A 26973-nucleotide genomic window follows, 5' to 3' on the forward strand; every position below is an offset into this window, starting at 1 on the left:
ACTGATGGAAGCAGTCTGGAAGTCTTGCTTAGTGAGCTCCTTGATGACACTTGCTACTTTTTCTTTCACTGCTTCAACAGAGTGAAATCTTGATTCTTTTAATACTGATCTGACATTGGCAGACAGAGAAAAGTCACATGGCGCTCGGTAGGGTGAATAAGTTGTGGTCTAACAATGGGACGCTCTACTTCACTACAAACTTCTTAACAGATAATGCGGCATGAGCCGGTACATTGTCTTGATGCAAAACCCATAACTTGTTCTTCCACAATTCTTGTCATTTTTTCCCTTATTTTATCATGGAGTTCTCAGAACATCAAGGAAGTAATACTGATTAATAGTATGACCTTCATGTACCCAATGAAGGAACACAATTCCACAAATATTGAAGGAAAAAAGAAAAAAAAAAAAAAGTCCTCATGACTTTGAAATTCGATTTGCTCATTTGAGCTTTTTTCACTCTCGGGGAAGTTGGGTCCTTACAGTGCGTAGACTGGTGCTAAGTTTCTGAATCATAAGTGAAAAACCAAGACTCATTACATATTATCACTGTTTATACGAAATCAGAATCATTTTCAATGATAATCAAAGTTTAGTACAAACATTTTTGTAAACCCCTTTCTGTTTGATTGACTGAGTTTTTGGCACCAGTTTCATGCTTGTCCCATGTTAAATTATGTAAAATTTGCCTTATGCACTCTTTAACAATTCCTGCAGTTTCAGCAATTGGTTGAATACTCAACCAATGGTGAGATCAAATCAGATTACCTACTTTTGTGATATTTTCATCCATTATTGAGGTTGTGGGCGTCCCAGGCATCAGTCATCTTCAGCATCTTCTCTGCCACCTTGGAAATGTTTGAACCACTCAAAAACACACATACATGATAGTCAGTCTTCACCTTACTCTTGTTTTAATTAAAGATATGTTTCAGTAGCAGTTCTTTTTGGAAGTTTCATGTGAAACTTCATGATAATTTGCTGTTCTATTATTACATGTATCAGTTTTCCAGCAAAATAAAATAACACTTCTTATGCAAATGATGGCCATGGCACAATGTTTTGTCTACAGACACCAGGGATACTGCATTTGACTGAAAAAGCTTCAGGCTTCACAACTATTGGTCTTTCATTTGTAGCAAATGCATACATATTCTGCGACAGCATCAGGCCCTTTATTTTATAGCCATGCACAGTTGCTCCAGTCACAGGTGGATGTACAGAGTGATTATAATTGAAGTTAAACTTTCAAACTGCTGTAGAAATAACACCACTGCTCAGAATGACGTCAAATTGTAACGGAATACTATCGGAGAAGGGGAAAAACGTATAGCAGAAGAAAAATAAATAGTTACAAAATGTAGCAATAGATAGTGCTGTAAGAACCAAAATTTAATAGTGATTGACTACAAATAACAAACGAATCATATTACAATGACTAAGGCGTACGTGTGTGATACTGTTAGTTATGTAAGCCCATCCACCACTGAAAGGTCGTATCACATCAGATGGGAAAAATCAGTTTTTAATTGTACTGAGACCAAAAACCGCATAAAAAGCATCACTCACATTGGTTTTTAATTGTCCTGAGGCCAAAAACCGTATAAAAAGCATCAATCAAAATCAAATCGGATAATTAATTTCCTTGTGACTGGAGCAAAACATGTTCAATATGCTGCCCACTTTTTTCTGCAACAAGTTGAAATCGAGAAACAGCATGTTCCACAACTGACTGAATTGTTTCCGGGGTCACGTTCAGAATGTGTTGCATCATGCGTCCCTTCAATGCAGCTAAGTTTGCAATTGGAACACTGAACACAACATCTTTCAGATAGTCCCCACAGCCTGAAGTCACACGGATTAAGATCAGGTGATCAGGATGGCCAGGCTGTAGGGAAATGGTGGCTGATAATTATAGCACTTCCGAAATGGTGCTTCAGCAGAGCGGCTGCTTAACTGGATTTGCAATGTGCAGAGGTGTGCCATCTTGCATAAAAATCATCCCACCCACACATCCACGCTGTTGGAGAGCTGGAATGATATGGTTATGCAAAAGACACTATTATCGCTTACCAGTGATGGTACAGGTAACAGGACCAGAAACATCTGTCTCTTCAATAAAATATGGCCCTATGATAAATGATGCCATAAATCTGCACCACACAGCGACCTTTTCAGGATGAAGTGGTACTGGTTGATTTGCATGTGGAGTTTCTGTTTCCCATATTCATCAATTCTGTTTATTGACATATCCTGTCAGATGGAAGTGGTCCTCATCTGTCCACAGAATCTTCCACTGCCAATCACTGTCCACTTCCACGTGAGCAAGAAATTCTAAAGCAAAGGTTTCTCTTGCTGGCAGGTCAATAGGAAACAAGTCGTGCACATGGGTAATTTTGAATAGATAGCAAAGAAGGATGTTTTGCAGGATTTTATGCACTGTTCTCACAGGTACGTTCTATGTTCGGGCAATTCTCCATGTACTACACGTGTGCACACCACCACTCATCTCCTCCTGCATTGCTGGGGCCACTGCTTCCACTGACATCAAATCAATTCGTTTCCTCCCTCTACCAGGTTGCACACCAAAAGAAACTATCTTTTCAAATCCGAATCATTTTTTCCAGATCCACGGCAGTCATTGAACCAACTGCTTTTTTCAAACCCTTCAGTGTCAGGAACTTGTGCAGAGCAACGTGGGTAGTCATCATTCTTGTAATACAGCTTTACAAGCAGAGTGTGATCCTGCATTGAGACAGTCATGGCGAACATTGCAGACACAAAAGCCATGTACCCAGCGTGTTTATACCAACTTCAATGGGTCGTGCCCATGGTTGGTTGTCTGTCTGGGGGAAGAGACCAAACAGCGAGGTCATCGGTATCATCGGATTAGGGAAGGATGGGGAAGGAAGTCGGCCGTGCCCTTTCAAAGGAACCATCCCGGCATTTGCCTGGAGAGATTTAGGGAAATCACGGAAAACCTAAATCAGGATGGCCGGACGCGGGATTGAACCATCGTCCTTTCGAATGCGAGTCCAGTGTGCTAACCACTGCGCCACCTCGCTCGGTGTCGTGCCCATGATAGGTGTTTTTATTTACATATTCTGACACATGCAGCATCATCTACTGATCAATTTTCACACTGTTTTTTTCTTCTGCCATACATTTTCTTCCTCCTCTGATAATATTCCGTTGCAATTTGAGATCATTCTGACCAGTGGTGTTATTTCTACAGTGTTTTTAAAGCTGAATTTTAATTATCATCACCTTGTATTTGAGTGCCACTGTGGCTGTGTATTAAATTGGAGAAAGTGTAATAGCTCGAAACCTAGGAATGTCTCTGTGATGTTAGGCTTCTTTATTTGTCACTCAGAAATCTTAGGCTGTGTAACCTCGAAGATATGGTGCTAATGACAAAATACCTATGCAATCACACATCAATAATCAATAGGCAAGTGGTTGCCTTTTCTCATTTTTGTTTGTTATTTTCATTTTGGTATTTCTGTTATTGTAATAAAAGTAATTAGATGTTCTTGCCTTTCTTCTAAGTGCTCAAGTCCCCCTGATTGCAGTATATTGTTCATTAAATGCATTGCCTGTTGAAAAACACCCAAAAGAAAATCCTCACAAGAGACAGGTATGCAATTTTTGTACATTATTTCATTTATTGCAGCCATTGCCAGCATTCCAACACTATGGCCTTCATGTGCAGATGAAGCCTAAAAAGAAAGAAAAAAAGAATTATGGTGTTAATGTTATTGTATTACACAAAAAATTAATTTTTCTCAATTCTTCAGACAAATAAATGGTACACATTTCACAGTAATAAGAGCAACAACAACATTGATGATAATTAATAGACAATTTCTGAAATTTAACATGAGATATGTTAAACTTAGAATCTGTTCCCCTGGCTGAACTGAGCCATACAGGCAAGCGTTAAGTTTCTATCTGGCAGCACTTCCATCTTCTCTTCCTAACTTCACAGAGGTTGTCAGACATCCATACTTTCCTGGATAATCACCCCAGGAAGGAAGGATGTCTGAGTATATGGGCTTCTTCCATAATTCATTTTTCACTTTACAGAGAAGTGTAGACCACTATTTAATTCTGAAGAATACCTGTACATTGTGACTCAGTCATTCTCACTTTCCTTTCTTCTAGTGGTGTCTGTCCACTGGAGCATGCAGAACGTCTTTACCATTCAGGAATACAGAGAGAGAGAGAGAGAGAGAGAGAGAGAGAGAGAGAGAGAGAGAGAGAGGGTGGAACAGCTAAAAGGAAGGTGTTATGGTATTATATGTGCTTATTTATTTTCTTCTGTGGTCAACTAATGTCAGTTTTCTTGTCCTCTTTGACTAATTCCAAGTAACTGCTTACTTTTGGGGCTTTTTGGGTGTTAATCAGTAAAATCTGAATCAACTGTTTACTTTAGTGCTGCAGTTTAATCTAAATGGACACTTTCAACATTTAAATTTGCAATTAATTGATTTGTGAACTACCTTACATGAACATAATGTGCTGAATATAAAATCAATTAGCATCTCTATTTGGGGCAAAATTGGCAGTATACTAATAACCCAACAGATGCTTCTTGTAAAAACCAACATCAAAGTTTATTCCTTGAGAGTGACTGGCTTCTCTCTGCCTTATCACATGATGGTTAGATAAGAGCCAATTTGCAATAACAAACAGTAATGATGTGCTCACAAGCAGGAACTAAAAAGAAACACAATGGAAGAAATTAACATAAATTCAACATACAACCAGCAAATACTAAGTTTTTCTCACTTGCATCTATTGTGCAATATGCTAATTGAACAGCTGTTTCTATATGACACATTCTGTGAGGTCATGCCAAATGCTTCTCAATCATGTTATGCAATTTTTTTGTTCCCTCAAATTAGAGTCCATTATATGTGAAAGGAGGAGGTCCAGGTTCAAGTCACAGTCTACCACATAGTTCTAATCTGCTAGGAGGTTTTCACTTCTTTCTTTTACCTATCAAAGTTTTTTTGAGGACGTAAAATTTCATGCTGTAATCCTTCACAAGAAAGAGGTGAGATTGCAGTTGGGCTCCAGAGCCTTGAAACGGTGGTCGTGTGTGTGTGTGTGTGTGTGTGTGTGTGTGTGTGTGTGTGTGTGTGTGTGTGTGGGGGGGGGGGGGGGGGGGGGGCGCTATTTCAGAAGAAGGACTTCATCCAAAAGCTTAATATTTTAGCAGTCTTTTTCACTGTGTCTGTCTGTGACTCAACGCCTCCTCTATGTGGTGTATAGCAGCCTATTATTTTCGTATTGTCGTTATTCCACTGAGGACTTCCAATTGTTTGATGCTTTACATTTTGGAATTTGTAGGAGAAGAGAAAACAGAATGAAGGTCACAGTTTCGTATCATGGTTATTAGAGATGGCATACTAGTTCAGTAGGACAGGGATGAAATGAAAACAGTCCTGACCTACTCAAAGGCATCATCCTGACATGTGATTCAAACACTTTATAGAACTGATAGAAAAACTAAATCTAGGTAGTTTGATGGGAACATTAGCTTCAGACCTGCAAGAGTGTAGTACTGTCCAGTTTCCACTTTGATTAGTGTGGAGAAGATAATGTTGAATATTTTGGAAACATTTCTCTTCTAGATACATACGCTGAACAGTAAGCAGAACACCCACAGTGTTGAAGTGAAACCACCCCACACAACACAAACACAACTTATCAGAGCCATAACCCCCAAACTCCATACAGTTCTGCACTGAATATTGTGAATTTATTGGCAGCCATATCTAGGGACACATACAGGGCCTACAACAGATCACTAAGAGAATCTTAGTGTTTAGAACCATTCGTGTAGATTACTTTATCATCACACATCTCACTTAAAACACAGTACAAAAATTAAAAAAAAAAAAATTTGATTATCTTTTCAAAATACTTAAAGCTGCCTGAAATTTCACTTTGCTTCTACAGAATCCAGAGTATTAAGGACATTAATGTGCTAATGGAATAAATTTGTAAAAAGGAGGATCTGCTTATTGCAGACAGCAAGGCTGTTAATGCTGTCTAATCGAGCACAGACACTGTGTAATCTAGAAGAGGAAAATAGAACATTAAATGTATCCACTCCAAGTGCTACTTGTTTTGTCTTCCACAAATCTCAAATAACCTTATTGTTAGCTAATAATGAAATCCTGCTCCAATGACGGACAAGTAGCAGTAAGGGAACATTGGTGATTATAGAACAGACACATACTCCATGCAAAACAGATTAGGATTAATTACTACTGGATGGGAAGCTGTGTCATCCAACCTGGTACAGAGGTTGATTATGGGATTGGGTTTACTAGCACCTTTTAGCCAAACAACAACTGTCATCATGCACAGTGCCTTTGATTTGGAGGTGTGTTGTTTTCACTGTTGTATACAATTTGTATTCCTCATAAAACAACACCTGCTACGACTCTCTTGTTAAAATCTATTTGAAAGAATACCACTGAATCAATACTTGAAAAATAATTGGGGAAGGGAAATTTTATGAGGAAAGAAATCTATGCAAGCCTAATTTGAGCAGCTGGCAATATTGTTCATCCATTTAGAGTCAGGTCTCTCCAAAGTAAAAGATGACACACAGTGTTATGCACATAGGAAAGCCTATTGCATTTCTACTTCTTACACACAGGTTATCAAACTTGGAATGGCTCTTCTAGAATTTCCCAGCAGAAGATCTTTCCTTCAGTGTAGGTCATCAGTCAGAGGTCCGATAGCAATGCAGTCTACAGTCTTTTCCTATGTAGCTTGTGAAGACAACTCCAAGATAACTTACTATGACAAATTTGGAAAGTTTAATATCAGCTAAAGTCAGCTATGCGGTGGCCAAGAGAATTTATTTAGTGCCTAATTTTGGTTGCTGCAACATGCTGCATGAGATCTGATCATTTACCACTGAAGTCTTTCGAACAGCAAGTGATGAATGTGGTTTCTATATGGAGAAATAATAAACTGCATTCCTCAATGTTGCTCAAAAAGTTCAACTTACAAGAAAACATCAATTTTACTTCACATTTTAAGAAGGATAAGGCACACTTGCATGACATCAGCCCCATCAATCCATAGTACGCAGGTACAACCTTCTGAAAGAACAGCTTTCAAATTTTTGCAAAAACCAGTTGTATTTATCTCAAGGAATACATAATATGTCAAAGTAGTACACACACACACACACACACACACACACACACACACACACACAATATTTTCAGAAAAGCAGAGCAACTTGAACGATTAGGGAGGGGACATTCATATTCACATTCACAGGACATGTACATTAGCACGTTCTGCAGAAATGAATAGTATTTCAGTCACCTTGGTTTAGCAAGTGACCTGCTGCCTAATAGGCAGAGGATCTGCCATGGACCCTGATAACGTGTTCCATGCGTGATGGCATTGATGTGTATATGACTATACGATGCAAATGACATCCTGTGGTATAGCTATCCATGCTGCATTCCCCTGGTTCCAAAGTTCATCTGTGGTGGCCGGCACTGGGTCACAGTTCTGCACCTGTCATTATCACCATATTGCAAACATTTTCGGTTGGTGACAAGTCTGGTGATCTGCTGGGCCAGGGAAAAACGCTGACATCTTGTGACACCAAGAGGGCACATGTTTGTGCAGCAGCATGTGGTTGCACATTGGCTTGTTGAAAAATGGTGTCTAGTGTCGCGCAGAATGGGTATGAGTACAGGTCACAGGGTGTCGACACATCGACACAGAGAGGGGTTGGGTTGTTTCGGGGGAAGAGACCAAACAGTGAGGTCATCGGTCTCATCGGATTAGGGAAGGGCGGGGAAGGAAGTCAGCCGCGCCCTTTCAAAGGAACCATCCCGGCATTTGCCTGAAGCGATTTAGGAAAAATCACGGAAATCCTAAATCAGGATGGCCAGACGCGGGATTGAACCGTCGTCGTCCCGAATGCGAGTCCAGTATGCTAACCACTGCGCCACCCACAGGATGTCATTCATATAGGTCACACTGGTCACAGCGTCCTGGACGTGCACCAACTGAGATTTGTGGTTGTACCCAATTGTACTCCTTACCATAGGACCTCGAGCTGTCGCTGCATGTCTTGTACAAATGCAGTCACTGTGATGTCGCTCCACTTGGCTACAGCGAACCAAAATGGGTCATCATTTTCAAACAAACAGAATCTGGATTCACCCAAAAACAGTATTTGATGCCATTCCTGTCCACAGCAAAGTCATTCCATACAACACTGCTGTCTAGCATGTTTCTACACATTTGTCAAAGGTAGGTGGAGAAGTGGACGACGCACACATAACCCATGCCATAATAAACAGTAACAGACTGTCACCCTTCATAGTGTGTGATGTGTTCAACTGTTCCACTGTTGCTCCAGGGCCAAGGAGGACACATATCTGTCCTGCAATGCCATTAGGATGAGATGTCGATCTTCTTGGGAGGTTGGCTGAGCAGTGTGACCTGACCCATCTCATAGTGTTCTACGGCCTTTGGTGAACCGTTCTGCACACATCCATTGCACTGCTGAGACACTTGGTCCTACATGAGCAGCAGTTTCCCAGATGGATGCATCACATTCTCTCATGCCAATAATGCGCCCTCTTTCAAACACTCTGATTTAATGACACGGTACGCACATACATCTGCGAGGTATCCTTTATGTCTGCTCAAGTCACACCTTTGGCTTACCACGAAAACAAGAGTCGCAGGCACATTTTACCGGTGGGTGGTGTTGCGCCACGATGTTGACCTTGAACCCGTGGGCTGACATGGTTCAAATGCTAATCATTTCTGTAGAACATATTAACGTACATGTCCTGTGAAAATGAACGTCCTATCTCTAGTCATTCAAGGTGTTCTGTTAACCTCAAAATCAAAATGAATAAAGCTAAGCACTGAAGAACTATTATGAAATGAAGTTAGTGATTTTTGATTGACAGTTTAATCATGCTGCTGACATTGAGGAATTGTGCATCTCCTGCAAATGTACAGGGTGTCCCACTCAAATCTCCCTAATTTCAAGGATCCAGGAGAGAAAAACCACAGTAGACACAACAATTAAAAATGAACCACATTCTAGAGCACCTCAAAGAATTTATATTCCCGCATCAGAAATGCCAAGTGTTGTCACCAGAGTGCAGCATGGTCGCATGAAGAGAAAATGGCAACTCCACAGCAGTGCTTGTAAGCAATAATGTGGTTTGCAGAAACAAAATCGCTGATTACTGTGCAAAGAAATTAGCGTTGTGTATATGAATGTGATCCACCTGATGTGAAAACAATTAAGGAATGGTATAGGAAGTTTCTGGCAACAGGAAGTGTTCTGAAACATTCTGGCGGTGCACATTACAGCGTTTCAGAAGAGACAGTGGAGGACATCAGACAAACGTTTCTCAGAAGCCTATGTAAGCCAATCTGTCACGCATCTAGGCAACTTGATGTACCTCAATCAACATTGTACTGTGTAGTTCACCAGTGTCTTCGTATGTGTGCTTACAAAATGCAAATTCTGCAACATCTGATGCTGAACGACAAACCACACTGACAACAATTTGCTGCGGATATGCTGCAGCGTATTGATATGGATGCCAACTTCCTGAAAAAAAGTTTATTCTCAGATGAGGCAACCTTTCATCTATCAGGAAGGGTTAATAGGCACAATGTTCAGATTTGGGGTTCACATAATCTGCACGTTGTCATTGAACATGTTTGTGATAGCCCTAAACTAAACATATGGTGCGGGCTAATGCATGACAGGATTGTTGGACCGTTCTTCTTTGCGGAACAAACGGTGAATGGGTCAGTGTATCTGGATATGTTGGAGCAGTTTGTGTACCCTCAGATACAAGACTTGCAACCAAACATCATTTTTCAACAAGGTGGAGCTCCGCCGGATTGGTCAGCGGCTGTTCGCAAGTTCCTGGATAGGAAATTTCCCAATCGTTAGATCAGTCGCAGAGGACCCATTGCTTGGCCACCATGTTCACCCAACATTACGCCGCTTGATTTCTTGATGTGGGGATTCACGAAGGACTCCGTGTATGCGACCAAAGTGGATGATATTTCTACATTGCGACTTCGTATCACCAATGCGATTGGAACAATAACAGAGGAAATGTTACTAAGAACTTGGCAAGAAATTGAATTTGGACTCTATATTCTTTGAGATACAAATGGTTCACATGTAGAGGTGAATTGATGATAAATAAATATATTCTTTGAGATGCTCTACAATGTGGTGCATTTTCATTGTTATATCTACTGTGGTTTTTTTCCTGGGCCTTTGAAATCAGGGAGGTTTGAATGGGACACCCTGTACTTCACTTTCACAGTGCAGCTTTAAAATCTAAAGAAAATAATGCACAACAGTGACTTAAATAATGAAATAGCAGCACTATTTCTATATCGGCACACTCATTTCATTCCTTTACAATGCATTTGTGAATCACAACAAAAAAATGTTCAAAGCAAAGAGATCTCTAGTAACACCTACAGGTTAGAAACTGTGCACTTTAACACAATGAAAGAAGCACGTTAGAAACATCAAAACAGTATTTCACAAATCTCTTATTCAATCCACAGTACAGTGCTTCGTGCTCACGCATAAAGCAGCTACAGTGGGGCAAAGCTAATAACAACCAGTGTGCCTGCATATTTAAAAGCTGTACTTTCTGATTGTCATAACTGGATATTATCAGCATTAAGGTCCTGATTCCAGCATAGGGGCAACTGCTGGGGCGGATACCTTGCAAATATGCATTTTTCTCCTTAAATATGAGGTCAAGTCAGTGATGTTTCCTCATTAGTCCTTTTCGTCAATGCTCAATGGTGGCATGATATTGGATTTTATGCTGTTGAAAAATAGTCCACCAGCTTCTGAATGGTGTGTGTGTGTGCGTGCGCGCACGCATGTGTGTGTGTGTGTGTGTGTTGCAACTGCTACAAAACGCCAATATAGCTTTCCATATATTTGTGCCGCTCATGGGACAAATGACCAAGCTAAAAAACATATATAACACAATATGAATTGTTTGAATTGTTATAGCAAATATTATTAATTTTGTCTTTGCTGTTGTACCGTAAGAAAACATGTGTAAGGATGAGTGAGATGATTTTTTCAGAGGTAACTTGCTATTACTGCAGACATATGACAACGCTACACAGATGCGCATGTTAGTAATTCTGTACGATGTCACATTATGCATGTCAGAATCAATGGCATTATCTCTTATGCTTCATGTGGGCTATTCTTCTCCTAATCCTGAGGTTTAAAGAGGGGCAGCACAGCACATACTTATCACCTGATGGAATGCTGCATGTGCTATCCTCAATACTGCTGCTCAGACTGTTCATTCAAGGTAAACTATTTAGGCTTCTGGGTTTTATTTTTCCTTCATCCTTTCGACCAACTATTTTTGTACCTTTTATGGCAGTTTGTTATGCCACAAGACAATCTTGGTGCATCTCACAACATTGTGACAGTGTTCAGTGAACTGTGTAAATATGTTCAGAATATGTTGTTTATTTTGTACTTCCTATTAGTGAACATACGTGTTAAATTAACTTTTGTTTCCACAGTCATAAAACACTGGACAGGAGTCTTAAACAGAGGGAAAGACTCCTGTATGATAGAGGATGTGATTGTGAAAATTAAACTTACAATAAACAGTCAGAACCTTGAGAGAGTTATCAAGGATGTGAATGTTGACCTGTGTGAATTATCAAAATGGTGACAGAATATACGATCAAAGCACAATCCACCTAAAACTCAAGATGATCTGGTTCACCATTCTAGGCTCAGTAGCCTAAAGTTCATACCATCTTTAATCCTAAATGGTATAAATGCAAATTTATCTTCCTCTACAAAGAGTCTATGAGTAATAATTGATGTAAATCTAAACAAGGTTGAACACATAGTTACAATGTATTCTTGCACATCAGCATCTCTCCACATCCTACAAAAATATAAAAAGCTTTTTTCTCTGGAAAAGAAATTTGTACAAATGCTTGTACTTCTAATGTATGATTACAGTAATGTTATTCTTCCAGCTCTTTCTCAGGAAATCTCATTGCACTTAGAGCTGGTGACGAATGACTGCATATGATTTATCTGTGATGTTCAAATTTTTGATTGATCTCATCATCACATGCCCAACTATCCTGGCCACATGCACACTACTGCAAAGTTTTCTACACATACTGTCTTTTCTTGATTGCCTAGTGTTCCTGCCTTCAGTGCGGAAAGACCTGGGTTCCATTCCCAGTACTTCAGACTTTTTTCTGAGGTAGGGGTGCCTGGAATGCAGTCCTCTCGGCCTTGCAAGGTCAAATGAGAACTGCTTGAATAAAGACGAAGCGATACCATCAGGATTCATTGAATGGCAATAAATGCCGGAGGGATTGGCCTACTTATCACTATAGATTGCCCCCAAATACTGCCTTGTAGTCAGCAGTCAGCCAGTCAGAACAGGCGTAAGGTCTTATCTGCGAGTGCTGTTTACATTTACTATCTCCTTTATTGTTTTACCACTGTATGCAGTCTCTCATATCTCTGCTCGATCTTAACATCCTTCTCGGAACACTACAGCAGAAACACTTATTCCTATCAGAGTAAAAATCTTTCAATCCTACTACAAACCCAGCAGATTTCTCCACGTCCTTTTCAGTAGCAAGAGACCCAAATGTTGAATTATCCCCCTCACCATATCAGAGCGCTAACTAAAATCTCCAGTTTCAAAAAACAGCTAATGATATATTTATTAAAAAACAATACAGTAATGTCTTCACCTTTTCTGTACACACGCTTTATCCCATTAAAACTATGTAGGCCTACCCTTCTTTCCCACCAGGCCTCTCTCATTTCCTGGACCTTAGCTGGTACAGTCTATCTCAATCTCTCTCCCTCAGAACTCACTCTGACTATTTTATTCCCATAAATACACTAATGGAAAACTATCATAACAGCAAAACTAATTAAAGCAGAGTAACGAAATTTTGAGAATACATTTGTCTAGGTGACATATGTAAGTGATTAACAATGCAAGATCACAGGTTGATGCGAGGGTGAGATAAGCCACTGCAAATGTGATATGCTGATACATTAATAACCTGTGTAACTGCCAGAATGTTGAATACAAGCAAGCAAATATACACACATTGTGTTTTACATGTGTCGGATGTTAGTTTGTGGGATGGAATTCCATGCCTGTTGGACTTGGTCAGTCAATACAGGAATGACTAGTGCCGTTTTGTGAATGACACTCGAGTTGTAATCCGGTAATTTTCCTTATGTGCTCAAGTGGAAACAGATCTCTTGATTAAGCAGGCCAAGACAACATGTCAACACTCTCTAGAGCATGTTGGGTTACAACAGTGGTATGTGGGAAAGCAGTATCTTGTTGGAAAACACAGCTTGGAATGCTGTTCGTGAATAGCAGCACAACAGATCGTATCACAAATTTGCAGTCAAGGTGCATGGGATAGCCATGAGAGTGCTCCTTATGTCGTACGAAATCACACCCCAGACCATAACTCCAGAGGTAGGTCCAGTGTGCCTAGCATGCAGACAGGCTGGTTGGAGGCACTCAACTGGTCTCCTCTTAAACAGCACACATCCATCAGTCACCTTAGGCAGTTTCAGTTTTCATCAGAAAACACAACAGGGCTCCACACTACCCCTCAATAAGCTCTTGCCTGACGCCAGTGAAGTTGCAAATGGCAGTCGGTTGGAGTCAGTGGAATGCACCCTATAGGGTATCTCATTCAGAGCTGTCCTTGAAGTAACCAATTTGTAACAGTTCATTGTGCCGCTGTGGTGCCAAATGCTGCTCAAATTGCTACAGCAGGTGCAGTATGACGTTCCAGAGCCAGACGTCGAACACAATGTCCTTCCCTTTTGGTACTGCCATGTGGCAGATGGAGCCCTGTCTTCTTGCAACTGAACATTCTCCTGACAACCTCTACCAGCCATCACTTACAGTGGCTACATTCCTGCCAAGCTTTTCTGCAGTATTGCAGAAGGAACATCCACTTTCTCATAGCTGTATTACACGACCTTGTTCAAAGACAGTGAGATGTTGATAATGTCTTCTTTGTCGTATTAAAGACATTCTTGACTAACATTAACTCACCATGTCCAATCTCAAAGGTAAATAATGGTTAACGATCGTTACAATATGCATTTAAAGCAAACCTGATTTGCATCCTCATAGTGGCACTACTGGTACCACTCTTATGCGTGTGGTGCAAAATTTGAAGAGACATCATATTTCCGATGCAGAAACACATCTACCAACTTTCATTTATAACAAACAACTCTTTATTGGTGCTGTGATTTTTTTCTGTCATGTGTGTTTTCGTATTTGCTACTGTCACTATTATTATTATTGTTATTATTATTATTATTATTATTATTTAGCATCAGCAGCAGCAGGTGCAATAGTAGTAGTGAACCCTACCACCATCCTGCCCCCCACCCCTGTTCTCTCTCTCTCTTTCTCTTTTGTTATCATTACTATTATCAGCAGCAGCAGCAGGAGGAGGAGGAGGAGCAGGTGCAATAGTAGTAGTGAACCTTACGTGCACCCTCAACTAACCTTACATCCACAGAAAGATCCACAATCTATCACCTAAAAACTGATCCCGATATTATAATCCTACCTGCTGACAAAGGCTCCACCACCGTTGTTTGAACCATAAGGATTACCTGGCAGGACTCTGCCAGCTGTCATATTCATCCATCTACAAACCCTGCCACAGCAACCCCATTCCAGAAATACAGCAGGATTTCCAGTCTCTCCTCAAATCCTTAGGCCCATCCCAGAACCTCTCCCAAGAATCTATCTCTCTCCCCACCCCGACCACTCACCACACTCCTACCTTCTACATGCTTCCTAAAGTCCATAAACTCAACCACCCAGGACACCCCATCGTGGCCGGTTACTGTGCTCCCACTGACAGAATCTCTGTCCTCATAGACCAACACCTTCGCCTATTAAACACAACCTACCCTCCCATATAAAAGATACCAACCATTTCTTCCACAGATTCTCCACAGTTTCTGTTCCTTTACCAAATGGTGTCCTGCTCTTCACTATTGATACCGCCTCCCTTTACACAAACATCCCTAAGCCCATTGCCTTACCACTATTGATCACTACCTTTCCCAACATCCGACGGATTCCAAACAAACAACCTCCTTGCTAGTCATCATGACCAACTATATCCTCACCCACGATTACTTCTCCTTTTAAGGCATTACCTTCAAAAAAATCTGGGGTACAGCTATGGGAACACACATGGTACCATCCTATGTCAACCTATTCACAGGGCATCTAGAGCAATCCTTCCCAAACATCCAGAATCCCAAACCGCTCATATGATTCAGATTCATTGATGCCACATGCCACCTTCGTGATCTGGATGGAGGGTGAGGACACCCTGTCCATATTCCTCAAGAATCCAACACCTCCTCCATTCACTTCACCTTGTCCTACCCTACCCATCGAACCACTTTCCTCGATGCTGACCTCCACCTCAATGATGGCTACATCAGTCCCTCTCTGTCCATATCAAACCACCATCCACCAGCAACACCTCCACTTCGACAGCTGCTACCCATTCCATACCAAGAAGTCCCTTCCATACAGCCTAGCCACCTGTGGCCATTGCATGTGTACTGACAAGTGGTCCCTCTCGAAATACACTGAGTATTTCACTGAGGCTTTCACAGATCGTAATTACTGTCCCGACACTGTACAAAAACAAATCTTCTGGGCCTTGTCTTTCCAGTCATCCAAGATCTCTCAAAGCCCCACCATCTGGCCACAGAGGAGCATTCCCCTCTTGACTCAGTACCACCCAGGAGTGGAGCAACTGAATTATATTCTCCACCGGGGTTTCAACTACCTCTTGTCGTGCCCTGAAATGAGAAGTGTCCTACCCACTATACTTCCCACTTCTTTCACAGTGGTATTCTGCCACCCATCGAACCTACACAATGTCCTCATCCATTCCTATACAACCCCTGATCCCAACCCCTTGCCTCACAGAGCATGTCCCTGTAATAGACGTAGATGCAAGACCTGTCCCATACATCTTCCCACCACCACTTACTCCAGTCCTGTCACAAAATCACCTATCCCATCAAAGACAGGGCTACCTGTGAAACCATTCATGCAATTTACAAGCTAAGCTGCAACCACTGTACTGCATTCTACATGGGCATGACAACCAACAAGCTACCTGTCCACATGAATGGCCACCAACAAAATGTGGCCAAGAAACAACTGGACCACCATGTTGCTGAACACGCCACCAACACAATGCCCATTTCAATGACTGCTTCAAGCCTGTGTCATGTGGATCCTTCCCACTAACACCAGCTTTTCTGAATTTCACAGGTGGGAACTCTCCCTGCAATATATCCTCTGTTCCCATAGCTCTCCTGGTCTGAATCTTCTGTTAGTCATTGTCCTTACCCATCAGCCATTTCAATGTTCCCATTCCAGCATTACACAGCCCTCTATTCCTCCAATGCACCCAGTCCCTTTACTTCTCTCCTTTTCCACTAGTCCCCCCCCCCCCCCCTCCACCCTCCATCTGACTTCCAAAATGCATCAAGCTGCCCCACTCTCCATCTTGTCCTGCATGCTCCCAGCAGCACTTTACTGTCCCCCACCCCTACATAGCTATCCCTCCCCCTCACCACCCCAGCCCAGCCTCTTCCTTCCTCCACACGGCTGCCTCTCCCACAATGCCCTGCTGCTCGCAATCTGGCTCCACCTGCCAAAGACTGTGTCATGCGTGTGAGTGTGTCGCGTGTGTGCACGTACATGTGCGTGTGGTCTACTTTTGACATAGGCCTGTTAGCTGAAAGCTAAAGTTCCGACCGTCTTTTCATTGTGCCGTTGCTAAATCAGTTAATAGGTGCAGAAAGGCAAAGTCATGCCATCTGTAACAGCTAGTGAAGCAATTGGTTGTTCCAATCAATCTTCAGGTTGTGGACAAATATACTTAACACATTACACTTTTAAAACTGAAATAATTTAATAGTTAGTTGCACCTTAGACTAATTTTCTTAAAGCTATGTTGTGTATGGCATATTTTTCACTCTTTTGTTCCTTCATTTATCTAGAACAGTTTTCATTACATGTACTTACTTTTAACAATAATTTACTTTTCACACCAAGTTAAGTAATGTTGCCAAAAAATTTGTTATTTCAAATCTCTTTTAACAGAGAATCTAATGCAGCTTAAAGAATCAATTTACCTACGCAAAATATACATAAAGTAGTACAAGAAAATGCCATCTGGCTTGTACATCCTGTAGTTACCTATAACATAAGTACTATGATAAAATGCCAGGGGTTTCTAATATTTCAATTTTAGTCTGTAATTATTGCAATGATTGTATTTTGTGTTGAGGTGAGTAAAGAAAAATAAAAGTATAACAGCAAACTTACCTGTGTAATGCTAGCTAGTTGAAAAAGTGAGGCTACGAGATTTGGCGTAATGTACGATGAAATAGGAACCCAGGAAAGAAGATGTGTCAGTGCCTGTAAGGCCAGGCAACAAATTGTGTCGCTATCTGTGTCCAAACAGCTGTGGAACTTCCTTCCATTTCCAAGCACTGAACTCAGCAAAGAGCCTATTAAATTTAGAACACAAAAATAATTCACAAATATACAACAGCTCAAAAATGAAATATGCTTAGACTCTGACAGAAAGTATTTTTGGTAAACACGCTGTAGAAATACAACCTTCAATACAGTTAGTAGAGTAATGTACAAACATTTCAGCACACTAGCAATACTGCATGATAAGCGGGAAGTTATAGTTTAGTGACAGAAATGTATCTCACACAGTACACTTTTAATTCAGTTTGGGATTGGTTATATGACATGAATTTTTATTGTCGGGGAAAAATTTATCCACAATAATTCAGAAAGAAGAATTAAGTGGGTGCAAGTTCTAGCCAGAAACTCTTGTAAATTCTGAATTTTATGTTTGCAGCCTTCAGGTAGTATAAGTAGGAGTTCAGAGACAAACAATTACAGTAGTCCAACAACCACAATATCATTCAAATACCTTGTTCTTGTACCTCCTTTGCCCTTTGACAATACTTATTTATCTCTGGATGAAATCCCTGACTGTATCAGCCTCAGCCTCTTGGTGTATTTATGATTCCAACATCCATTTCCCAACCAATATCATTCGCACAGATGATTTTCAAAAAAAATTTCTACTTTACATTAACTTCCAATACAGACTGCTTTTAACATTTCCCTGAGTTTTATCCGCCACTGAACTGATCATATTTTTGAAACACCAGGACAAATATCACAGAGAGTTGCCAAGACTTCTACAGTATTTGGTTAACTCACTAGAGCCATTCCTTTTTATATCACATTACAGCTTCCAACAGAAACTACACAACAACTTTCACTCCTCTGTCTTGTAAATACAACTCCACATTACAAGAGCACAATTTTAGTGTAACGTAGACACCAATTTCTGCCAATAATACAGTCATTAATCTGTTTTTCAAGAACTCCATCTTACCATCCAGGAAGCCCATTTATACAAATACCATTTTTCTAAATAAAAACAACATATTACAAGCCAGTTTTAGGACCTTTTATTCAGAGTGAACTGAGTATAGATAAATTTTTATACATTCTCATGTGATGTAGACTGAGGTCCCTAACAATATCCCAAATTCAACAACTGCTCTTGTCAGTCATATAACCTGTCTATATAATCCACAGTGACAATATTCACAATGAAAATATTTAACCATGGCAAATGTGAATCTGAGTGTGTAACACCTCATCATCTGTCACCATTATCACACTCCATGATTAACATTAATCCTACCCACGTCTCACAACTGAATCCATACAGTTTCATAGTCCATCTCAAACCCACACACCCAGGTGACAAAAGTCATGGAATACTGACATACCCAAACACATACATATATGATGATAGTATCACATATATAAGGCATGAAAGAGCAGGGCATTGGTGGAGCTGTCATTTGGACTAAGGTAATTCATGCGAAAAGATTTCCGACATAATTATTGCTTTGAACCCAGAATGGTAGCTGGAGCTACAAGCATGGGTCATTTCATTTTGGAAATCATTGTGGAATTTAATATTCCAAGATCCATAGTGTCAAGTGTGTGTTGACAATACCAAATTCAGGCATTACCTCTCACCATGGACAACAAAGTGGTCGATTGCCTTACTTAACGACTGAGAGCAGTGGCGTTTGCGTGGAAACTAGTGTGACTGCTTGTTGGCGTCAGTCAGTCAGTCAATCAGGCAGCAGTAGCCGACTGCAACAGACGCAACAACAGATAAGTAACCGCATTTGTCATTTACGAGTTCCTAACCAGGATGGAATTTTATTATATCGTCTGTGTGCTTTAATAGTTTAGTTTCTTGAGTTTCTGCGTGAAAATTTAACATCTAATAGCCACAGTTCTCGCATTTTCGTTTGCGTCAGAAAGTAAACCAATTTTGTGACATATTACAAGTTCCAAATCAGGGTCAAATTACTTAGTTTCACCTGAGTGCTTCGGTAGTTAGGTTTTTGTATATCTGCGTATTACTAGACACACTTCGTGTGTTTTCGGCAGGTTCTACAGTAGAATTGCGTAGCATGTGCTGATAGTCTGTTTAACTGCATAGTTTAGTTTTCCACGGTCTTTAGTATGGACAGGGATTGCAATTGTTGTGTGCGGATGTGAGCAGAGTTGGTGCAGCTTCAGGCTGTGATGGCTTCGGTTACACAGCTTGAGGCTGTAGTGGATGGGCACCACTGTTGTGGGCCGGCCGTGGGGATCCAACGGACGTCCAGCATGTCAGTGTCGTCTGATCGGTCCTCACCGGTGGCCAACCCAGTTACTGCTCGCACTAAGGCTGAACCCTCACCTGTGGTCAAGTGGGAGGTCGCCCCGGGGCGAAGCAAGTGGCGAAAGACTTCCAAGGCGGCCACAAATAAGGCCTCCTCGGTTTGTCTGACAAACAGTTTCGAGGTGCTGTCTGTGGTTGACACTGTCGCTGAGCCAGATGCTATTGCCTGTCCTGTTTCAGAGGAAACTACTCAGCCTGCAAGATCCGGGCAATCGCAGAGGGTGGGATTATTGGTAGTTGGGAACTCCAATGTTAGGCGCATTATGGGGCCCCTTAGCGACTTGGTTGACAAAAAGGGTAAGAAATCCAATGTGCACTCCGTGTGCATACCGGGTGGAGTCATTCCAGATGTGGAAAGGGTCCTCCCGGATGCCATGAAGAGCACAGGGTGCAGTCAATTGCAGGTGGTTGCTCACATCGGTACCAATGGTGTGCGTCACTTTGGATCAGAAGAGATTCTCTCTGGTTTCGAGCGGCTAACAGAAGTGGTAAAGGCTGCCAGTCTTGCTTGCAAGATGAAAGCAGAGCTGACCATTTGCAGCACAGTCAACAGGACCGATTGCGGACCTCTGGTACAGAGCCGAGTGAAAGATCTGAATCACAGGCTCAGACGGTTCTGCGACCATGTAGGCTGCAGATTCCTCGACTTGCGCCAAAGGGTGGTTGGGTTACAGGTTCTGCTGAATAGGTCAGGTGTCCACTATAAGCAGGAGGCGGCTACACGGGTAGCAAGGGCTGTGTGGTTTTTAGGTTCGAGGGTCTCGGGAAAACACAAGAAGGGCTTCAGTCACAAAGGGTGCAGGCTGAACACAGGAAAAACATTGATACAGGAACCACTGGTATAACAGTTGTAAATTGTCGTAGCTGTGTTGGGAAAGTACCAGAGTTCCAAGAGCTAATAGAAAGCACTGATACTCAAATCGTTATAGGCACTGAAAGCTGGCTAAAGCTGGATATAAGCTCAGCTGAAATTTTTGTGAAGAACCTTACAGTGTTCCGAAAGGATAGGCTAAACATGGTTGGCAGAGGCGTGTTTGTTGCGGTCATAAGTAGTTTAACTTGTTGCGAAATTGAAGTAGATACTTCCTGTGAGTTAATATGGGCAGAGGTCATTGTTGGCAACTGGAATAAAATAATAATTTGATCCTTTAACGAACTCCCAATTCAGGTGGTACAGTTGCTGAAAGGTTTAAATAAAAAAAAAAAACTTGAGTTTGATTTCAAACATGTACCCGAATCATATGATAATAGTTGGTGGTGACTTTAATTTACCCTCGATATGTTGGCGAAAATACATGTTTAATTCCGGAGGTACATACAAAATATCATCCGAAGTTGTGCTAAACGCATTCTCTGAAAATTATCTCGAGCAATTAGTTCATGAGCCCATGCGAATAGTAAACAGTTGTGAAAAAACACTTGACCTCTTAGCAACAAATAATCCTGAGTTAATAATGAGCATCAAAACCGATTCAGGGATTAGTGAACACAGGGCTGTCGTAGCAAGATTGAATATTGTAATCCCCAAATCCTCGAAAAATAAGCAAAAAATATACCTATTCAAAATAGCAGATGAAAATTCACTTGACGCCTTCTTAAGAGACAATCTCCACTCATTCCAAATTAATGATATAAATGTAGACCAGATGTCGCTTAAATTCAAAGAAATAGTATCGGCAGCAATTGAGAGATTTATACCAAATAAATTAACAATTGACAGAGCTGATCCTCCTTGGTACACAACATGGGTTAGAACACTGTTGCAGAAACAACGAAACAAACATGCCAAATTTAAACAGACGCAAAATCCCCAAGACTAGCGATCTTTTACAGAAGCTCAAAATTTAGCGCGAACTTCAATGCGAGATGCTTATAACAGTTTTCACAACGAAACTTTGTCTCGAAACCTGGCAGAAAATCCAAGGAGATTCTGGTCATTTGTGAAGTATGTTAGCGGCAAGAAACAATCAATGCCTTCTCTGCACAATAGCAATGGAGATACCATTGAAGACAATGCTGCCACAGCAGAGTTAGTAAACACAGCCTTCCAGAATGCCTTCACAAAAGAAGACGAAGTAAATATTCCAGAATTCGAATCTAAAATAGGTGCCAACATGAGTAACGTAGAAGTAAATATCCTCGGAGTAATGAAGCAACTTAAATCACTTAATAAAAGCAAGTCTTCTGGTCCAGACTGTATACCAATTAGGTTCCTTATGGAGTATGCTGATGCATTGGCTCCATACTTAACAATCATATACAACCGTTTGCTCGATGAAAGATTCATACCCAGAGACTGGAAAATTGCACAGGTCACACGAATATTCAAGAAAGGTAGTAGGAGTAAGCCACTAAATTACAGGCCCATACCATTAACGTCGATATGCAGCAGGATTTTAGAACATATATTGTGTTCGAACATAATGAATTACCTCGAAGAAAATCGTCTATTGACACACAGTCAACATGGGTTTAGAAAACATCGTTCCTGTGAAACACAACTAGCTCGTTATTCACATGAAGTTCTGAGTGCTATTGACAAGGGATTTCAGATTGATTCCCTATTTCTGGATTTCCATAAGGCTTTTGAAACTGTACCACACAAGTGGCTCGTATTGAAATTGCGTGCTTATGGAATATTGTCTCAGTTATGTGACTGGATCTATGATTTCCTGTCAGAGAGGTCACAGTTAGTTGTAATTGACAGAAACTCATACAGTAAAACAGAAGTGATTTCTGGCGTTCCCCAAGGTAGTGTTAAAGGCCCTTTGCTGTTCCTTATCTATATAACGATTTGGGGGGCAATCTGAGTAGCCGTCTTCGGTTGTTTGCAGATGACGCTGTCGTTTATCGACGAATAAAGTCATCAGAAGATCAAAACAAACTGCAAACTGAATTAGAAGAAATATCAGAATGGTACAAAAAGTGGCAGCTGACCTTAAATAACAAAAAGTGTGAGGTCATCCACCTGAGTGCTAAAAGGAGCGTGTTAAACTTCGGTTACATGATAAATCAGTCTAATGTAAAAGCCGTAAATTCAACTAAATACCTAGGTATTACAATTACGAACAATTTAAATTGGAAGGAACACACAGAAAATGTTGTGGGGAAGGCTAACCAAAGACTGCGTTTTATTGGCAGGACACTTAGAAAATGTAACAGACCTACTAAGGAGACTGCCTACACTACGCCTGTCCATCCACTTTTAGAATACTGTTGCACGGTGTGGGATCCTTACCAGAAAGGACTGACTGAATACATTGAAAAAGTTCAAAGAAAGGCAGCACATTTTGTATTATCGCGAAATATGGGAGAGAGTGTCACAGAAATGATACAGGATTTGGGATGGACATCATTAAAAGAAAGGCGTTTTTCATTGCGACAGAATCTTCTCACGAAATTCCAATCACCAACTTTCTCCTCTGAATGTGAAAATATTTTGTTGACACTGACTTACATAGGGAGGAACGATCACCAAGATAAAATAAGGGAAATCAGAGCTCGTACGGAAAGATGTAGGTGTTCATTCTTCCCGCGTGCTATACGACATTGGAATAATAGAGAATTGTGAAGGTAGTTCGATGAACCCTATGCCAGGCACTTAAATGTGATTTGCAGAGTATCCATGTAGATGTAGATGAATTGTCAGTGTTAACAGACAAGCAACACTGCATGAAATAACCACAGAAATCAATGTGGGATGCCCGACAAACATACGCGTTAAGATGGTGCAGTGAAATTTGGTGTTAATGGAATATGGTAACAGACTACCAACATGAGTGCCTTTGCTAACAGTGTAACGTCACCTGCAGCATCTCTCCTGGGCTTCTGACCCTATTGGTTGGACCCTGGCCTGGAAAACCATGACCTGGGTCAGACGAGTTCTGATTTCAGTTGGTAAGAGCTTAGGGGAATTGTGTTAGAGTGTGCTTTGCACCCCACAGAGCCGTGGACCCAGGTTGCCAACAAGGCACTGGGCAAGCTGGTGGTGACTGTAATGGTGTGGGCTACGTTTATATGGAATGGACAGGATTCTTTGGTCAAACTGCACCAATCATTGACTGGAAATGGTTATTTTCAGCTGCATGGAGGCCATTTGCAGCCATTTATGGACTTCATGTTCCCAAGCAACAATGGAATTTTTATGGATGATATTGTGCCATGTCTTTGGACTGCAATTGTTCGTGATAGGTTTGAAGAACATTGTGGACAATTCGAGCGAATGATTTTGCCAACCGGATTGCCAAACATGAAATCCATCGAACATTTACGGGACATAATCGAGAGGTCAGTTGGTTTACAAAATACTGCACCAGCAGCATTTTTGCAATTATGGATGGCTATAAGGGTAGCAGGGCTCAACATTTCTGTAGGGAACTTCCGACCACTTGTTGAGGCCATGTCACATCAAGCTGCTGCACTACATTGAGCAAAAGGAGTTCTGCCATGATATCAGTAGCTATCCGAAGACTTTTGTCACCTAAATATGTGCCTATTAGGTCCAAAAATTACATAATTGATATAATATGAATGTCAGTCACTAATTCTTGATGTCTTTGAGGAGCATATGTAAATATTTGATTTTCTGGATACCAGACATTCTCTGACCCATCAACAATACTGATCGACAATAACACAAGCTTTAGCTTTTACCAATATTCCCTACACAGATGGTTTGAAGAATGTTGACCGTCTCTCCAACTGGTCTTCATCTGATAGCAGACTTAATCATTTTTCTATTTACCTTAATGGACTACAATACATATTTCAATAACAACTACCACAGTTGCAGTACTGACTACATTCAAGTTCTTACCATTCCTGCTATAAAATTGTCCTAAGCTCCCACCCATTACTACCTACTCTAGTTCCATCACGAAAGCACAACACGAAAAGCAGAATACATTTGCTATCTAAAGTTTTCATTGCACGACTGTCTCCATTTGAATGACTACAATGAAACAGACAGAAAAAAAAAAAAACACAAAGTCTAACTTGGGAATGTACAGTACTTCATTGCTGAGCAAGCTCTGTGGCCCAACTAAGAGACCCAAAAGGAACCTCCCAACAGTTCAAAAATGTATGTAAACACTTCAAAAACATTAATATGATCAATGTAAATCGAATTGGGTGCAGATTCCACACTCACCACGGTTCACCTTTAAATGGACTAGGTTACATCTAGTAATCAAGTAAGCACTTTGCATAATAGTAAACAAGTCAACACACAGAAAATGTTAGGGTGGAATCAAAAACCTCACCATAATTCTTTTTTAGTTTAAGTGCGGAGACTGACTGTGTTGACAAAGTGCTACGTGAACTGCATTCAGACAGGACAGATCCCCACCTATCTTGTAATACCTCTATGGTATTTTTGCGTACCAACATCAGATGTTTAAAAAATAAGGTAGATGATCTTAATGTTATAGTAGGAGAAAGAAAAAAATTGTTCTATGTATTAATGGACACTGGCTAAATGAGAATGAACTATATTTTCACGAGGCATCAGGCTATTGCTTAGTATCAAATTTTGTAGATGTCTGAACAACTACGGAGGTGCTTCAGCATACCTTAGCAATGAGCTTTTTGGCAAAATGCCTTAATCTTGACATCAGTAATTTCTGCACGGAAAGTGTATTTAAGGTAGCTGCTAGGTTACTGTCAGATCCCAAACTAATTGTAGTATCTATATACTGTATCCCTCACAGCACTATTGACATCTTCACAGAGGCACTAGACTGAACAATCTCCCACTCGTACAAATATAATCAACATAAAATTTTAATCTTTGGGGATATTAACACTGACATTAGGGTTACACAAACAAAGGAGATATACTTGCTCAATGTCCTCAAGTGACACAATATATTTTGTGCACATAACAAGCCAACAAGACACTACCATGTCTAGACAACAAAAGTAGAAAGAAATATACATGAAATAGGACTTTTTACTAAGTATCTATCAGGTCATAAAGCGAGTTGATTTAAATTTATGACAAAAAATCCTATAGAGCAACATTTATGACCCATAAAAATTAAAATTGTTAACGATACTCATACAAAGTCCGTTCAAAAAATTCTTAATTTTGTGCCAATGGTGTGCTGGAGCAAAATGCGGTTGTCATTGCTACAATGCCTGTGTTTAATGTGTAGCTGCCGGAACTTTCATTGTTATATGTTTCTTGGTTATTGTTCAGTGCAGTATTGCGTAGAACATTGCGTTGCACAGTTTGCGAATTTCAAGGTGGCAGAGTTAGAGAAGTAATGAATCCGCATTAAATTTTGCATGAAACTCAAAAAACCTTTACAGAGACACACCAAATGATGCAGGAAGGCTACAGTGATCAGTGCTTAAGCTGTACTCAGCGTTACAAATGACTCACATGATTTAAAAATGGCCGGATGGAAGTTAAAGATGACCCACATTCAGGATGCCTTTGGTGTCTACCAACAACGCTCATGCCAGGAACATCAACAAAACTGTGTGTGCCAATCAAAGATGAATGTCTGAGACATTGCAGAAGAATGTAACGTTTCAGTTGGATCATGTCATGAAATTCTGACATGGCATCTTGGAATGAATCGTGCTGCTGTCAAGTTCGTGTCACAGTTCATGAGTGAAGACCAGACAGACATTCACCTCACAATCTGTGAAGAGCTTTCGGATTGTGCAAATGAGAGCGAGATGCTTCTTAAGAGAATTGTATGGCCCTGTGGACTTTTTTTATTTTTATTTCTGAAGTCAAAAACCTATTTGAAAGGACGATTGTTTGCAACAATAGATGAGATAAAAGACAATTTGCATATCCTGCTTTGCATGATCCAGCAAGAGGCTTACCAAGACTGCTTCTGGTAGCAAAAACAGTGTTGGGAGTGGCGTATCAATTGAGGAGGAGACTATTTTGAAGAAGACCATGCACAATAAGTAAAGCATACTAAAATTTTGTGGACAAAGTTCAGGAAGTTTCTGAAGAGACCTCGTATTGATGCTTTCAGATCACAGTGTTGTATGATA

The 26973-nt window shown here is 40.7% G+C and overlaps 1 protein-coding gene across 3 annotated transcripts in view; it reads right to left on the minus strand.

Moving 5' to 3' along the window:
* The window catches only part of LOC126412065 (exportin-6-B), a 357950-nt gene that overhangs the window by 135425 nt on the left and 195552 nt on the right, over window positions 1–26973 (minus strand). For all 3 annotated transcript variants that reach the window (XM_050081474.1, XM_050081465.1, XM_050081456.1), the window contains 2 exons: window positions 17499–17683; window positions 3538–3719 (listed from right to left, as the gene is read on the minus strand). In XM_050081474.1, the coding sequence (XP_049937431.1) occupies window positions 3538–3719; window positions 17499–17683 (367 nt within the window). The remainder of the gene's footprint in view (window positions 1–3537; window positions 3720–17498; window positions 17684–26973) is intronic.

Source organism: Schistocerca serialis, chromosome 1 (genome assembly GCF_023864345.2).
Source record: "Schistocerca serialis cubense isolate TAMUIC-IGC-003099 chromosome 1, iqSchSeri2.2, whole genome shotgun sequence".
NCBI lineage: Eukaryota > Metazoa > Arthropoda > Insecta > Orthoptera > Acrididae > Schistocerca > Schistocerca serialis.